Genomic DNA, 17,033 nt, shown 5'->3' with positions numbered 1-17,033 from the left:
CCTTAGCTTAATAAGAGGGTCTTAACAGGCTTGTATAACACAAGCTAGGAAACGTATACAGAAATCACTGCCGCTTTTGTCATTTCCGGTCTGTGCAGCGCAGGATCTTTCAAAGGAGTCTGTATATGCTTCCTAGCTTTTTTTCATACAAGCCAGTTAACATTGTAAGTGTATTTTATTTGTTTTTAACACTCCTAAATATAGCGATATTATATTATTTGATGCTGCCTTCCCGGTTTCTTTAATATGACTGGTCCTGAGGAGGAACGGAGAGAGGTGGAAGTTTATTAATCCAGAGAGGGGACCCCCTGGCAAAAGGAGAATCCAATGGATGGAGGAAAAATATCTGAGTGCTTCCTAGCTTGTGTCATACAAGTCTGTTAACACTGAGACCCTCTTATTACCACTGATCAGGCCTTTTCTGGGACTTTTTGTTTACAGGTTTAAATTAGTATTTTTTGGTAGAAAATTACTTAGAACTCCCAAACATTATAAATATTGTGTAGCAGAGACCCTAGAGAATAAAATGGCAATTGATGCAATATTTTATGTCACACAGTATTTGCGCAGCGTTCTTTCAAATGCAATTTTTTTGGGGGAAAAAATACACTTTCGTGAATTTAAAAAAAGAAAAACACAAGTTACCCAAATTTTTTTGTATAATGTGAAAGATGATGTTATGGTGAGTAAATAGATATCTAACATGTCATGCTTTAAAATTGCGCATGCTCGTGAAATGGTGACAAACTACGGTACTTAAAAATCTCCATAGTCGATGCTTTAATAATGTTTACAGGTTACCTGTTTAGAGTTACAGAGGAGGTCTAGGGCTAGAATTATTGCTCTTGCACTAACAATTGTGGCGATACCCCACATGTGTGGTGTGAACACCGTTTACATATGCATTCGCTTCTGCACGCGAGCACGGAGGGATAGGGCACTTTTTTTTGTTTCTTATTTATTTTTCATTTTTACACTGTCCCTTTTTTCTTTATTTATTTTTTTATCATTTTTATTCCCATTACAAGGAATGTAAACAATCCTTGTAATAGATATAAGGATGACAGGTCCCCTTTTAGAGAGATCTGGGGTCAAAAAGACCCCAGATCTCTCATCTACCTTTAAAAGCAAAAGAAAAAAATGTTTCTTTGCATTTTGACTTAAAAAAAAAATTATTTGTTTTGGCCTGAAAACCAGACGTCAGAGGTCACTCCGGTCTTCCAAGGGCATGGAGATGAGTGTGGGCCAACTTGCCCTCCCTCGTCTTCCTGCCCAGCAAACGGCCGCATCAGATCGCTTCCGGGCTTTACCGATGGCTCCGGTAAGCCCGGAAATGATCAGGATGCGTCGGGAGGGGGGGCACCTCTCCTGCCGCCTCTAAAAGTAATCCCGCAATGAATGCGCCCACAGGACCACTTTTTTCAAATGCAGAATCGCCCATAGTAAGAAACAATACCGGAGTTATGGCAGCTAGCTGTTGCCATAACCCTGGTATTTAACGGTCAGCAAGTGGTAAGGGGTGGTAAGGGGTGATGGAAGTTTGGTGAGTGAGGTGTTCAAGGGGGGAGCACCCGTGGTCACTTAATAGATTTTTACAAGCTGCTGTCAGCGGGGATGGATGGGGCACCTGTGCCTTTCGTCCACAACTAAATGCTGGAGCCCCATGCACCACAGCTAAATTTTCAATGTGCCTTATACCTTTTCGGATATCTAATTCTAGTATATATTTTTACTGACCAGAAAGAGAGGTGAGTAACTATATACTTTACCTGATGGGGTTTATATCATCATTTCCTTTCAAGACTATCAGCCTGTTCCTCTTATTCAGTTTATCTGATAATTTAAATGATATGTAACCAGGTCCTTGGCTAAGAATGAGAGAAACAGCTGCTCTCTGTAGCTGCTGTCCTGCAGCGCTGAACTAGTTAACAGCTTTTTCAGCAAGAGGAGGGAGCTGCTGAGCAGGAAGAGTTTAGGCAGAAATGCACTGTGGGAACTGTAGTCCTGAGGATAGACTCCACTGTGTAATCAAGAGTTTTGAACTAAATTTCCCAGAGAGGAGATTACTGGGAGGAGAGGAAAGCGCTGCATTCTCCAGGACACAGCATTCTTTTTACCATGAGGGAGACCGGAGAGTGCACATTGCTGTCCAGTGTGCACCACCACTGCTGCTTGTCAGCGACCTGAGCGGGAAGTACTAAGTTTGGGAGTGCCGACAGCCAGAGTCACATAAGAGTGGACTGATTGCTGTGTGCGACCAGATGGTGAGCTGCAATATCACTGGGACTGGTGAGCTGCTACTGTGAGGATTTACTAACCACTGCTAGAGACTGACCATACAGCCATCTGCTAGCCTTAGTGCTGCCTGCAGGCTTGACTGGGACTATTCTCACGTGCACCAACAGTACAACTGGGCCCCAGCTCTAGCCAGCTTTATCGTACATCACGGGACACAGAGTCCCGTGTAGTAATGACTAATTGGGTTATACGCTACCTTTAGGTGATTGGACACTGGCAACCAATAGTAAGACGGTTCCTCCCATATAACCCCTCCTATACAGGAAGTACCTCAGTTTTTTCGCCAGTGTCTTGAAGGTGATGGTCATGGCTGTTGAAGCTCTTCAAATTCTTCAAATAATATCCCAGTGAGGATGTTATAATCGGATCCATTTGGATGGCATAAGAAAGCTAAAGTGGATGGTACCCGAGCCTCGGTTTCAAGAGCGAGGTTTTGCTTGTAATGTGTCTTATATGGCACTGGACCCTTGTTAAATTGGTATTCCTGGTCATAAGTTGCCCAAGGTAAATCAGAAGGGTGCTTTACAGGTCCATGGGTGTGGCCCCCAAAAAATGGGGGACCCGGTCCTTGAAGGTCCTCAGAGGCGCTACCCGCCGTGATGGGGGAAGATTGGGCCTGATAAACAGGCCCTGCTGCTTGGGATGGTGAGTACTCCCTTTGGGAATTTCTATATATTACTATTAGTTATATTCCCTCTGTTTCTGATGTGACCTTTTTTTGCCTGTGTCTGGGGATTACAGAGCGCCAGGTGCGCGGCTGTGTGCATGTTGGGTGCGCGTGCGCCGCTGCGGTGCACATCGCGGGTGCGCTGCATGCGTCTGGGCACGGTGGAGGCGCCGTGCGGCGTGCATATGCGCTCAGTCCAATGCAGGCTTTATAAGGAGCAGGTGCTCCTGGCATGTGCTGGGACAACGCAGAGCAATACTTGGGCACGTGAGTCTGGAGGTTTTTTGACACAGTTGCAATAGGTTTTACACTGGTCTCAGCTTGTGGGGAGTACCTTTTTCCACGTATGTAAGCAATGTCTTCCAGAAAACGTGGTACAGGGAGCAGGGCAAGCACAGGGGTAAGAGGACCTTCCTTGAAAACAGGAGACCAGCCCCATGCTGATGCAGCCTCAGTCTCCCCTGAAAGACCTGCGGCATCTGGCCTGGCTGAGCCATTGTATTTGTCAGGCATCGTGGCCACCACCAATATTCCTGCCTCGGCTTATGTTACTAAGCATGATTTGGCATTGGCATTAGCAGGCCTTGAAGGCAAGATAGCTGGCATGATTGCTGCTGTAACACAGGGAGGAAAGAAACGTAATAGATCTCCCTCTCCTGAGCCTGGGCCAAGTGCAGAATCACTAGAGCACCAGGACTCTTATAGCCAAATGGGTCCAGGTGATCTGGAACCAGAGTGGGCAGAGGATTTGGAGGAGGTGGCCATGAAAGACCGGGAAGAGGGAGAGGCTGATGAATCCTCAGCTGAGGACTCAGGTTCGGAAAAAACAATTTCAGCCTCCCATTCCCAGAAATTGTTTATCCAATCTCTGACTGAGATGGTACGTGTTGGGTTTAAGTCCTCCGGTTCAGGAGTCTGGACTCTCCTGCTCTACTTTGGGATCTTTGCGACCTTTGCGGTTTTCTATTTTGTATCCTATGGAGGAAAAGTTCAGGAAGAGATGGGGTACACCTTTGGTGGACGCCGCCATTTCTTCAGTGAATAAGAATTTAACCTGTCCAGTGGATAATGCCCAGGTATTTAAGGATCCGGCCGATAAAAAGCTAGAGTCCTTGTTTAAAGCCTCCTTTGCAGTGGCTGGTGCAGCAGTTCAACCAGCAGTTGCAGCCATTGGGATTTGTCAATCCCTAAAGGACCGTGTTAAAAGGTTAATAAAAAACCTGCCTTGTCAGGAGGAACCTTCCGAGGAGATGTCAGAGCTTCCTCATGCCTTATGTTTTGCAGTGGACGCATTGAAAGACTCAATTCAACAGATGTCTCGTTTTGCGTTACTGTCCGTACATATGCGCAGGGTTCTGTGGCTAAAGAACTGGTCTGCTGAGACGCCATGCAAGAGGCTACTTGCAGCCTTTCCATTTCATGGAGAACGCTTGTTTGGCGAAGATCTGGATAAATATATCCAAAAGATCTCTGGAGGAAAAAGTGCTCTCCTCCCTATTAAAAGGAGAGGTAAGCAACCCTCTTATAAGATTCCTAATGCTCCAGGTCCTAGTGCCTCTTCCCCCAAGCGGTATCAACGGCCTCAGCTGTCAGGGTTTAAAAAACCTCAGGGTCAGAGGAAGCCCTGGAACCAAAAGCCAGCCAAGTCCAACTCCAAGTCAACCTTATGAAGGGACACGGGTGGGGGGCAGGCTTCGGCTGTTTCTTGATGCATGGGAAGATCTGGTCCAAGACAGATAGGTTATTTCCACTATAACACGGGGTTACAGAATAGAGTTCCGGGAGATCCCTCCAAACCGTTTTCTGTACTTAAGGGTCCCGTCAGATCCAGAGAGAAAGAAATGCCTATTCCTAGCCTTGCAGCATCTGCTGAAGCAGGGGGTAATCGTCAAGGTTCCGCACAAAGAAAGATTCAGGGGGTTTTACTCAAACCTTTTTACCGTACTCTCAACTTTTTTGTAAACGTCCGATCCTTCTGTATGGAGTCGGTTCGTTCAGTAATAAAATCTCTGAGAAAGGAAGATTATTTCGCGTCCATAGATATCAAGGATGCATACCTTCATGTACCGATATTTGGTCCATATCAAAGGTTTCTGCGTTTTGCAGTAGAAGGCCGTCATTTTCAATTTGTGGCACTGCCATTCAGTCTAGCCATGGCCCCCAGGGTTTTCACAAAGATTCTGGCCCCGGTATTGGCGTTCCCAAGGTCCCAGAAGATCTCTGTGGTAGGTTATCTGGACGATCTTCTCTTGAGGGATTGCTCTTGCACCATCCTGATCCAAAACGTGTCAAAAACAGTGTGGATTTTGCAACGCCTGGGTTGGATTCTAAATATGGAAAAGTCATCCCTTTGCCCAACCCAGACCTTGGTGTATCTGGGTCTGGTCTTGGACACCACCCAAGAAAGGGTGTTTTTACCCCCCTTAAAAGTCGCTTCCATAGTGGAACTTGTCCAGAAGGTGAAAAAAGAACCAAGGCATTCTATTCGGCTATGCATGAGGTTGCTGGGCAAAATGGTGTCATCCTTCAACGCAATTCCATATGTACAGTTCCACTCCAGGGTGTTCCAGAACAGCATTCTGGGAGCCTGGGACAGGTCTGCTCGAACCTTAGATCATCCTATGGTTCTATCCCCACAGGTACAATGGAGTCTCTCTTGGTGGTTAAAAACCAGCAATTTGAGAAAAGGGAAATCTTTTCCACCGGCAGTCTGGAGGGCAGTAACTACAGACGCCAGTCGCCTGGGTTGGGGAGCAGTCCTGGAGGAGGCGTCTGTCCAGGGAATATGGTCCTAGGCAGAAAGGACTTTGCCCATCAATCTATTGGAGATTCGGGCAGCTCGTCTGGCTCTGCGTTTCTGGACGTCCAGGTTACGGGGTCTCCCTGTTCGAATCCAGTCCGACAACTCCACGGTGGTGGCATATATCAACCACGAGGGAGGTACCAGGAGTCGGGCAGCCCAAAGAGAGGTAAACTACATATTGACTTGGGCAGAAAAGCATGTGCTCTCTCGGCAGTATTTATACCGGGGCTGGACAATTGGCAGGCAGACTTTTAAAGTCGCCAGAAATTGTTGCCAGGGGAATGGTCCCTGCATCCCGATGTTTTTCTACAGATCTGTCAACACTGGGGGACCCCAGATGTGGATTTGCTGGCATCCAGATGAAATGCCAAACTGGACAGGTTTGTATCCAGGACCAAGGATCCGCTTGCTGTCGGGATAGACGCGTTAGTAGTTCCTTGGGATCAGTATTCTCTGATATATGCTTTCCCTCTGATCCAAATTCTGCTGCACTTACTACGCAGAATACAGGAGGAATGAAAGCCAGTGATCCTAGTGGCCCCAGCGTGGCCTCGGAGATCCTGGTACTCGGAGATTGTGAAATTGGCAGTGGGGGATCCCTTGGTCCTTCCGTGCCGTCCAGACCTGTTGTCTCAAGGACTCATATTCCATCCTTCTTTACGGTTGCAAAATTTGATGGCATGGATATTGAGACCAGAATATTGAAGGACCGTGGTATCATGGGTTCAGTCTTGTCTACTCTGATAAATGCTAGAAAGTCGGTTTCTAGAACTATCTATTATAGAGTCTGGAAGTCATACATTTCTTGGTGTGAGGAAAGGAAATGGAACCCTCGTAGGTATACGATTGGAAGAGTTCTGGCCTTTCTTCAAGCAGGAGTAGACTTGAAGCTGGCTTTAGGGACAATTAAAGGACAGACTTCGGCCTTATCGCTTTTTTTTCCAAAGACCAATTGCATCCCATTCTTTGGTACGTACCTTTGTTAAGGGATTAACGCACCTAAGGCCACCAATTAAGCCGCCTTTATGTCCCTGGGATCTAAATTTGGTCCTGTCGGCTTTACAGTGTCAACCGTTTGAACCTATTGGGCATATCCCGTTTGTCCTATTAACCAGGAAATTGGTGTTTTTGGTGGCTATAACTTCGGCTAGGAGGGTGTCAGAATTAGCTGCCCTTTCTTGCAAAGAACCTTTTTTGATTCTTCATCAGGACAGAGTGGTCATGCGCCCTCGTCCGGATTTTTTACCTAAAGTAGTTTCCAAATTTCATTTGAATCAGGACATCATTCTACCTTCCTTTTTTCCAAACCCTAAAACTAGGGAGGAAAAGTCACTTCACTCGCTTGATGTGGTGAGGGTGATCAAAGTTTATTTAAAGATGTCAGCTTCTTTTCGGAAAACTGACTGCCTTTTTGTCCTGCCAGAAGGTCCTAAAAAAGGACAGCCAGCAACAAGTTCAACTATATCCAGGTGGATTCGCCAGACTATTATCCAGGCGTATGGATTAAGGCGCAAGGTTCCACCTTCGGATTTAAAAGCACACTCCACTAGAGGGGTTAGTGCATCATGGGCAGTACGCCAACAGGTGTCTGTGGCTCAGGTTTGCAAAGCGGCCACTTGGTCTTCAGTTCATACGTTCACCAGGTTTTACCAGGTGGATGTTAGATCTCAGAAGGAGACTGTTTTTGGCCACAGCGTGTTGCAGGCAGCTTTATAAGTCTCTGGCCCGTTGGGCTTAGGGATATGGTGTCCCCCCCCCCCCCAGGTGCATCGCTTTAGGACATCCCAATTAGTCATTATTATGCTGCTCTGTGTCCCGTGATGTATGATAAAGAAAAATTGATTTTTAAATACAGCTTACCTTTAAAATCCTTTTCTTGAAGTACATCACGGGACACAGAGGTCCCTCCCCTCTTTTCTGGGATCGTCATTGCTTGCTACAAAACTGAGGTACTTCCTGTATAGGAGGGGTTATATGGGAGGAACCGTCTTACTATTGGTTGCCAGTGTCCAATCACCTAAAGGTAGTGTATAACCCAATTAGTCATTATTATGCTGCTCTGTGTCCCGTGATGTACTTCAAGAAAAGGATTTTACAGGTAAGCTGTATTTAAAAATCCATTTATTAACCACTTCAATACCAGGCACTTAGACACCTTCCCGCCCAGGCCAATTTTCACCTTTCAGTGCTGTCGCAATTTGAATGACAATTGCGCGGTCATGCTACACTGTACCCAAACAAATTTTTTATCATTTTGTTCCCACAAATAGAGCTTTCTTTTGGTGGTATTTGATCACCTCTGCAGTTTTTATTTTTTGCGCAACAAATAAAAAAAGAAACGTAAATTTCGAAAAAAAACAAGTTTTTCTTTGTTTCTGTTAAAATTTTTTGTAAATAAGTACGCTTTCTCCTTCAATGATGGGCACTGATACGGCGGCACTGATGGGCACTGATACGGCGGCACTGATGGGCACCAATGAGGTGGCACTGATGAGGTGGCACTAACGGGCACTGATGGGCACTGATAGGTGGCACTGATGGGCACTAATAGGTGGCACTGGTATGCGGCACTGATAGGTGGCACTGATGGGCACTCATAGGTGGCACCGATGGGGACTCATAGGCGGCACTGGGCACTCGTAGGTGGCACTGATGGGTACATATGGGTGGCACTGATGGGTACAGATGGGTGGCACTGATGGGCACTGATAAGTGGGCACAGATGGGCAATGACAGGTGGCACCGATGGGCAATGACAGGTGGCAGTGATAAAACATTACTGGGCAGATCTGGGCATTGCTGGGCAGATCAGTGACATAATGGTGCCAATCAGTGCCCATTTGTGGGCACTGATTGGCACAGATTGGGCACATGTGGATGGCCATGGGGTACATACCTGGCCATCCACGTTGCCCCTTCCCTGGTGGTCCTAGTGGCATCCCTGGTGGTCCAGTGTGGTGATCTGAGGGGGGGCTGCGCTGATAAACAATCAGCGCAGACCCCCTCTGCCAGGAGAGCCGCCGATCGTCTCTCCTCTACTCGCGTCTGTCAGACGCGAGTGAGGAAGAGCCGATCAACGGCTCTTCCCATTGACAGCGTGATCAGCCGTGATTGGACACGGCTGATCAGGTGGTAAAGAGCCTCCGCCGGAGGCTCTTTACCAAGATCGGTGGAGCGGTGTGTCAGGCTGACACACCGCTCCACCGATCGCCGCGATGCGCGCCCCTGGGGGTGCGCGGCGGCATGTTATCCTGCTGGACGTCATATGACGTCCAGTCAGGATAACAGAACCACTTCCCGGACGTCAATCCGCTATAGGGCGGGCGGGAAGTGGTTAAAGACTGCCCCATTACAGCTGCTACACAGAGACCTTTACCTATTGCTTATGATAAGACAAACCTCTCAGGAAACATTGCACCATAACCAATATATTGAGTTCATTTACCACTAAACTGTCTTGTGTCTTTTTCCTGGTGGTAATTCACAGCCAAGTTAAAGTGATACTAAACCGAGAAGAGTTAATTGTCATAATTCATTCACATAAATCATATATATATTTTGCCACTGTATTTTGTTTTGATTTTTTAAATCCTCTAAGTACCTTATTTCTGCAGCACTGTTGTGTGGTCACATGATATTTCCCTGTTCTTTGGTATTTGCAGGGAAAGATCAAGATTCTTTGGAGGGGCTTCTATAACTCTGCTGACGTGTGATCTCTACAGTGTGAGTCTGTGTTTGGACAGCCCTGATTGGTACTGTGCCAGGTCACATGACTAAAAAAAAAAAACTGTTTCAGAAGTGTAATTCAAATAAAATTATAAACATTAAATAACAGTTTTACAGCTGCCAATAAATCTTTATTGAACATCAAGTGTGTATTTTTTCTTAATATGGTGTAGACGGCGTCAGAGATGATTGACACTAGCTTTAATTTTGTGCACATGGCATCTGCATCCAAGGCTCTTTTTTTCACTTTACAGGTATTTGCAATTACATGTGATATATTTAATACTGATTTATATTAAAACAGCTTTTTTGAGTCTCTTAGTGAATGTAATCAATCAGCATACTATATCCCACCCCCATAGTGTTTAGCAGTAGGACAAGGAAGGAAGGAGGAAGGAAGGAGAGGAGTGTCATTTACCACTTGTGACTCTATAGGCATGTGGGATACACAGATAAGAAAAAGGAGGAAATGAACAGCTTGGAAAGGAACTGAAATTGACACTTGTCACGTCACCTGCTACTAGATGCAGCTTGTCACTTGCCACATTGCCTGCACCAGTTGCAGCTTGTCACTTGCTATGTCACCTGCCACAAAATGCAGCCTATCGCTTGTCACGTTAGCTGCTTTTAGATGTAGATGCAGCTTGCCACGTCACCTACCACCAGATGTGGTTTGTCACCTGCCACCTCGTCTGCCACCAGATGCAGATTGTCCTTTGCCATGTCACCTGCCACCAGATGCGAATTGTCACTTGTCACGTCACTTGCCACCAAATGTGAATTGTCACTTGTCACGTCGCCTGCCACCAGATGCGGATTGTCACTTGCCACGTCGCCTGCCACCAGATGTGGATTGTCACTTGCAATGTCGCCTGCCACCAGATATAGCTTGTCACTTGCCACGTCACCTGCCACAAAATGTGGATTGTCACTTGCCACATCGTCTGCCACCAGATGCAGATTGTCTTCTGTCATGTTTGCCTGCCACCAGATGCGAATTGTCACTTGTCACGTCACCTGCCACCAAATGCAAATTGTCACGTCGCCCGCCACCAGATGCGGATTGTCACTTGCCACATCGCCTGCCACCAGATGTGGATTGTCACTTGCAATGTCGCCTGCCACCAGATGTGGATTGTCACTTGCCAAGCTTCTCACTGTTGCCTGCCACCAAAAAATACCAGATACAGCTTGTCACTTTAAATGTAAAGGCAATTTGATGGCAGGCAACAGTGACAGCATAGAAAGAGGCTTCTGGCAGTCTCTCCCCAGCTTTTCTGCATCCGAGTGAGAGTGAGGGCAGACAGTGAGATATGATGTAATCTCTTGGCTCCCCGTGGCTGCACATAACAGAGAAGCCTTTGGCTGTGAGGGCGGAACTGCGCTGATGTGGGGCGGGCGGTGAAAAATGATGTAATCTCTATGCTTGCTTGCCCACTTGCCCGCTCGCCTTCTCCACATGTGACAGAGCAGCTTTCATGGCCCAGCTGCAGAGAGGGCGCAGCCTGGTACCGGCCTGCAGCCCAGTGCTTGGTGACACCCACTTTAACCCACATATATCCCTGTACCTGTGATCTTCCATTATTACTACGAAAAGCTGCTCCTGTCACAAGCACTCAGGTTCTGACTTTTCCTCCTGCCCTTTCCATCTGCCTGCTCCATTCATAGAAGCTGTACTGTCACTTCCCACAATGAAAAGCGCTCTATGATATACTCCCATTCCCATTTTAGCTTACTGACACTTACTTGTTTGAGAAAGCGATGTGCCTATCGCAAAACATGTCATAAGAGAATTTGTTCCTGCTGGCCACTTTAATAACCCTCAGTTCACACTCATAAGTTTTTTAGCATGATTTGCCGTTTGCAGAAATGCACTAGTCGATTTAACATGGTTTTCTATGGTACGCGTTCACATCTGTGCGTTTTTCAGCCGATGCATTTTTGGAAAGGGTCAGGGACAAATTGTGTTTTGCGTGTGTTTTGCATGTAATAGACTTCAATGGACCCGCACCAAAAATGCAACTGATGAGTCATCAGCTGCCAGCAAGGTTTCCCAAAGACAGCTGAATGTAAAAGCAAGAATTGCCAGCAATAAAAACGCTGTAAAAAACGCCAAAATCCCCCCCAAAATCCATACCAGGCCCTTTTGTGGGGGGTCAGGATCTGGGGGCCCTTGTTAAAGGGGGCTTTCAGATTCTGATAAGCCCTCTGCCCGCAGATCCCCACAACGACCGGCCAGGGTTGTGGGGAAGAGGCCCTTGTCCCACTCAACATGGGAATGAATTGCTTTGGGGTGGCGGAGGCAGAGCCCTCACTGCCGCAAAGCACCCCCCCATGTTAAGGTCATGTGGCCTGGTATGGTTCAGGAGGGGGGGTGCTTGCTGGTCCCCTCCCTTTCCTGACCCGACAGGCTGCATGCTCGGATAAGGGTCGGTATGGATTTTTTTTTTATGTAAATTTGGCATGGGGTTCCCCTCAAAGAGTCCCCACGCTGTTTTTTTTTATCTTTTTTTTATTGCCGGCAATTTTTTTGGCTGACCGCTGATGATTTATCAGTTGTTAAGGATACAGCGGCCGGCTTTCTGGCCGCTCCTTAACAACCAGCTATTCAGTTTGTTAAAGAGGGAAAAAAGCGCAAAATGCATTAAAACTGCATGCAAAAATGCAGGTTTAAGTATGCAAAACACATCGCAAAATGAGCCAGAAATGCGCATCAACCGCAGCCGCATAGATGTGAACCTAGGGTCCAGGAAGATTATTTTGCATCTACGTTTTCAGCATTCCTGTTGCTGACACAAGTGATGAAGTGAACAGAAAAGGGGATATCTACTATCAACTGCAGTAATAAAGTGTTTTCATAAAATGTAAAGTCTGCCACATGTCACAGAGTTTTTCTCTGCTTAACACAGCCAAAAGAACTCTATGGTTGCAGAAGAGGCCATGCCATGGAGGTGCTGATGTTTTTCTTGGGAGACACCGGAGGAAATGGAGGTACAGGAAACAGAAACGGGGTAAGAGAGCAGGTATAAGATTAAGACTGAAAGCTCGCCCATATAGACCTGTGTTGCCAAGTCTTTTTCTTAGTAATTGCCAATCTCTTTTAAACGAGATGGATGAACTCAGGCTGCAGTTTATTACACACAAATTAAATAGCTGTGTGACTGTCCTCACAGAGACCTGGCTGGATGGTTCTATACCTGATGAGGCCACTGAGCTGGCAGGCTGCTCTGTCTATCGAGCGGATAGGACTGTGGACTCTGGAAAGACTAAAGGAGGTGGTCTGTGTGTATATGTTAACAATAAATGGAGTACAACTATCAATATTGTCGGGACATACTGTTCACCTGATTTGGAATATCTTATGCTAAAACGTAGACCTTTTTTCATACCAAGAGAATTTACTAATGTTATAATTGTGGCCTCTGTACATACCTCCACAGGTTAATTCTAATCTGGCTCTGGAGGAATTATACCATGCTATTAACATTCAGCTGAATGCACATCCAGAGGGGGTTGTGATTGTGGCTGGCGATTTTAACCATGTGGAGCTAGAAACGGTTCTTCCTAAATTTTATAAGAATGTGCACTTTCCAACAAGGGAGAACAATATTTTAGATCAGGTATATACAAATGTTTCCAGTGCATATAAAGCTACTTTGTTGCCACATCTTGGTCTATCAGATCATACCTCTTTAATGATGATCCCTCTTGTTTGCAGAACAAAACCAGATATTAAAACCATACAGGTTTGGAGTGAGGAGTCAAATTCACTCCTGCAAGAGTGCTTTGAATTAACTGATTGGAATGTATTTGCACAGGATGCAGAGGAATATGCTTAATCTGTTTTAGCTTATATTCTCTTTTGTATGGAGATGTTCCTAGTTACAAAAACTATTAAGGTATTCCCAAACCAAAAACCTTGGTTGGATGGTAAAGTAAGGGCTCAGCTTAGAGCAAGGGATGTGGCCTTTAGATCGGGCGACCCTATGGTTTATAGGAAAACTCGGTATGAATTAAAGAAAGGCATTAAGGAGGTTAAGCGTAGATATAAACAGCGCATTGAATCTTATTTTGAAAATCAAAATTCTTGTAGCATGTGGGAGGGGATTAAAACAATGGTAGATTTTAAATCTAGGAATACACAGGTTTGTAAAGTGCTCCCTGACACCTTAAACCAATTTTTTGCTTGCTTTGAGGGCCAAAATATGAGATGTGAAACCCATAGTAAAGAACTAGTGGAGGACGACCATTTATTGGTATTAAAAATACATGAGGTCAGGTCAAATTTGAGGAAGATTGACATCAGAAAGGCAGCAGGACCAGATGGGGTGTCAGGCCATATACTGAGGGGATGTGCAGACCAGTTAGCAGGTGTTTTTACTGATATTTTTAATTTGTCATTAAAGCAGGCTGCAGTACCTTCTTGTTTTAAATCTACTACTTTTGTCCCAATACCTAAAAAAACTCAGCGGTATCATGCTTAAATGATTATCGCCCAGTTGCCCTAACTCCTATCATCATGAAATGTTTTGAGAGGCTCGTATTATCACGTCTTAAGGCAAGCATTCCTGTTGATCTGGATAAGTATCAGTTTGCCTATCGTGCAAATAGATGCACAGATGATGCAATTGCTATTGCATTGCATGCTGCCTTGACACATCTTGAGCACTTACACATATGTTAGGATGTTATTCAGTGATTTTAGCTCTGCATTTAATACAGTAGTTCCTGAAAAATTAGTGGAAAAGTTAAAAGCTTTGGGCCTATGTCCATTGCTACGGTCATGGATTATGGATTTTCTAACAAACCGGCCACAAATGGTGAGAATAGGAGATCAGATGTCTAACACTATTATTTTGAATACAGGGGTACCACAGGGATGTGTGTTAAGTCTGGCCTTGTTTACATTGTTCACGCACGGCTGTACTCCCATACATGCGTCTAACACTATAGTGAAGTTTGCTGATGACACCACTTTAGTGGGACTTATACAAGATAATGATGAGACAGCTTATAGGCAGGAAATTCAACATTTGGTTGAGTGGTGTAGAGAAAATGATTTAATACTCAATACGGCAAAAACTAAAGAAATAATAGTGGATTATAGGAGATCAAGAAAGATCAATCATTGCCCGGTTTATATAGGTGGTGAAGAGGTGGAAAGGGTGGACACTATTACATTTTTGGGAGTGCATATTACAAGGGAGTTGTCATGGTCTCAAAATACTTTTTTTTCTAGTGAAAAAAGCGCAGCAGAGACTGTTTTTCTTTTGGAGACTGAAGCAGGCTGGATTGCCCTTAAGGCTTCTGGTCAATTTCTATCATTGTACCATTGAGAGTATTCTTCTCCACTGCGCTGTAGTGTGGTATGCCAGCTGCAGGGTGAAGGATAAGAAGTGCCTGTCTCGTGTGGTGAAAGCAGCACAGCGGATCATAGGAACAGAGCTACCAAATTTGGACACAGCATATGCCAGCAGATTAAAAAAGCGGGCAAAAGCTATTAGTATTGATCCAACCCACCCAGGTTACAGTGTGTTTGTCCCATTGCCATCAGGGAAAAGATATAGAACACTTAAAACGCACACTAATCGCTTAAAGCATAGCTTTTTCCCTAGGGCCGTATTGTCCATAATCCCATCAGGTACAGTTTGAGGAATTTTATGTAGAATTTTAACATTCTTTTATTTATTTTTAAATAACATTTTATATTTTGATATATTTAAATAGATATATGGGCATGTGCTAGGAGTATGTATGTGTGGTTTTCTTGAGAAATGTTTTATTGCTGCTGTAAAGAGTATCCAGAAAAATTTTGTTGTATGTATACAATGACAATAAAGTCTATCTATCTATCTATCTATCTATCTATCTATCTATCTATCTATCTATCTATTACCACGATTTTGACAGGTCAAGTGACTGGGGCCACTTTGTGGCTTTTTTCTGGCACACACATTCATATTCATATTTCACTGTTGGCTTTGGAACATTGGGCACATTGCTGTGCCTAATAAATTTGATTTTATACTGCGATTCTGCTACTTTATAACTATATCCATTTGTTTTGGAATTTTTTTTTTTTTTTTTCTGAAATTCTACATTGTTTAGGTAGTCTCTATGATGGTAGAACTTAAATTAAATAAACATTTGAGTTTTACAAACATAACTTTTGAATTGTTATGTGGCTAGATTCTTTTATTTGCTGAGAAACAGCTTTAAAAATGCAATTTTCAATATCTGCACAAAAAAGTCACATTATTTTATTTAAAATTCATATTTTGTGGTTATATTAAATTACCTATTTACATTTTTGTTTGATATTTTTATTACAGTTATGTGGTTATTCAATGGAGTACTCTAAATGGGATAACCAAACTTCAGTGTCCACCTTTATGGTTGTTGGACTTTCTGAAACCATGGATCCACAGATACACCTCTTCTTCGTGTTCCTTGGCATCTACCTCGTCACTGTGGTTGGGAACATAGTGATCCTAAGTGTGATTTCCTCTGAAAAACAACTACACACGCCAATGTACTTCCTCTTAGCTAACCTCGCAATTGTTGACATTCTTTTGTCCTCTGCCACCGTCCCTAAACTTTTGTTTATTTTGGTAACAGCCCAGAGGTCCATCTCCTACACAGAATGTATTACCCAACTTTATTTCTTCCAATTTTTCATGGTAGTAGAGTGTTATATTCTAGCAGTCATGGCTTACGATCGGTATTTAGCAATTTGCTTTCCGCTCAACTACACCCTTATTATGAACACTGCAGTTCGGGTTCGAATGGTCTTTGCCTGCTGGATTAGTGGTTTTGTCAACTCAGTAGTCCAAGCAATCTCAATATCCCATCTTAAGTTCTGTAGATCCAACAAGGTGGATCACTTCTTCTGTGATGTCACCCCGCTGTTCAAGTTGTCCTGTTCCAACACGCAAGTTGGTGAGGCTCTCTTCATGATTGTGGTGGTTGTTGCAGGATTTGGTCCATTAATATTTATATTTTTGACCTATGGTCGAATCATTACTGCAATTACAAAGATTAGCACCAGTCAGGGAAGGTTTAAGACCTTCTCTACTTGTGCATCTCATTTTACAGTGGTAGCCTTGTATTATGGAAGTGGCACATTTAGCTACATCTGGCCATCCATCACTTTTGCCATTGACAAGGATGTTAAGGTGGTGGCTGTACTGTACACGATCATGACCCCAATGTTGAACCCAATAATTTATAGCTTGAGGAATAGGGAAGTGAAACAGGCTCTGAAAAATGCACTGAAAATCCACAGACTAAAATAACATAGATTTTTGTTTATTTAATTAAAAATATATTTAGAAAATTATAATGAAATTTATATAATTAGCCTTTTTATTATTTTTTCATAATCCTTTGTACTACACTCAAACTGTAAAAGAAAAGACCAGCACCGTGAGCCAGTCGGACATGCTGTATGCACCAGAGCTGCCAAGAGAAGATGACCTTCTGCCTCCCTTTTACCCAATTAGCAGGATTGAGGGGGTGTCTTTGACCAAACTGAGTGGC

The 17,033-nt window shown here is 44.3% G+C and overlaps 1 protein-coding gene across 1 annotated transcript; it reads left to right on the top strand.

The window, feature by feature from the left end:
* The first annotated feature begins 15,841 nt into the window (after positions 1-15,841).
* LOC141107282 (olfactory receptor 5V1-like) lies at positions 15,842-16,789 on the top strand. The gene has a single exon (XM_073597975.1). It carries the CDS (start codon positions 15,842-15,844, stop codon positions 16,787-16,789), a length of 948 nt encoding a protein of 315 aa, XP_073454076.1.
* Positions 16,790-17,033: the final 244 nt, after the last annotated feature.

This window comes from Aquarana catesbeiana, linkage group LG09 (genome assembly GCF_042186555.1).
Source record: "Aquarana catesbeiana isolate 2022-GZ linkage group LG09, ASM4218655v1, whole genome shotgun sequence".
NCBI classification, from domain to species: Eukaryota; Metazoa; Chordata; class Amphibia; order Anura; family Ranidae; genus Aquarana; species Aquarana catesbeiana.
Note: the sequence above shows the minus strand (reverse complement) of the source record. Positions and strands in the feature narration are given on the sequence as shown.

Coding starts and splice junctions, on each gene's coding strand:
- LOC141107282 (XM_073597975.1), top strand. CDS start 15,842: ATGGAGTACTCTAAATGGGATAACCAAACTTCAGTGTCCACCTTTATG.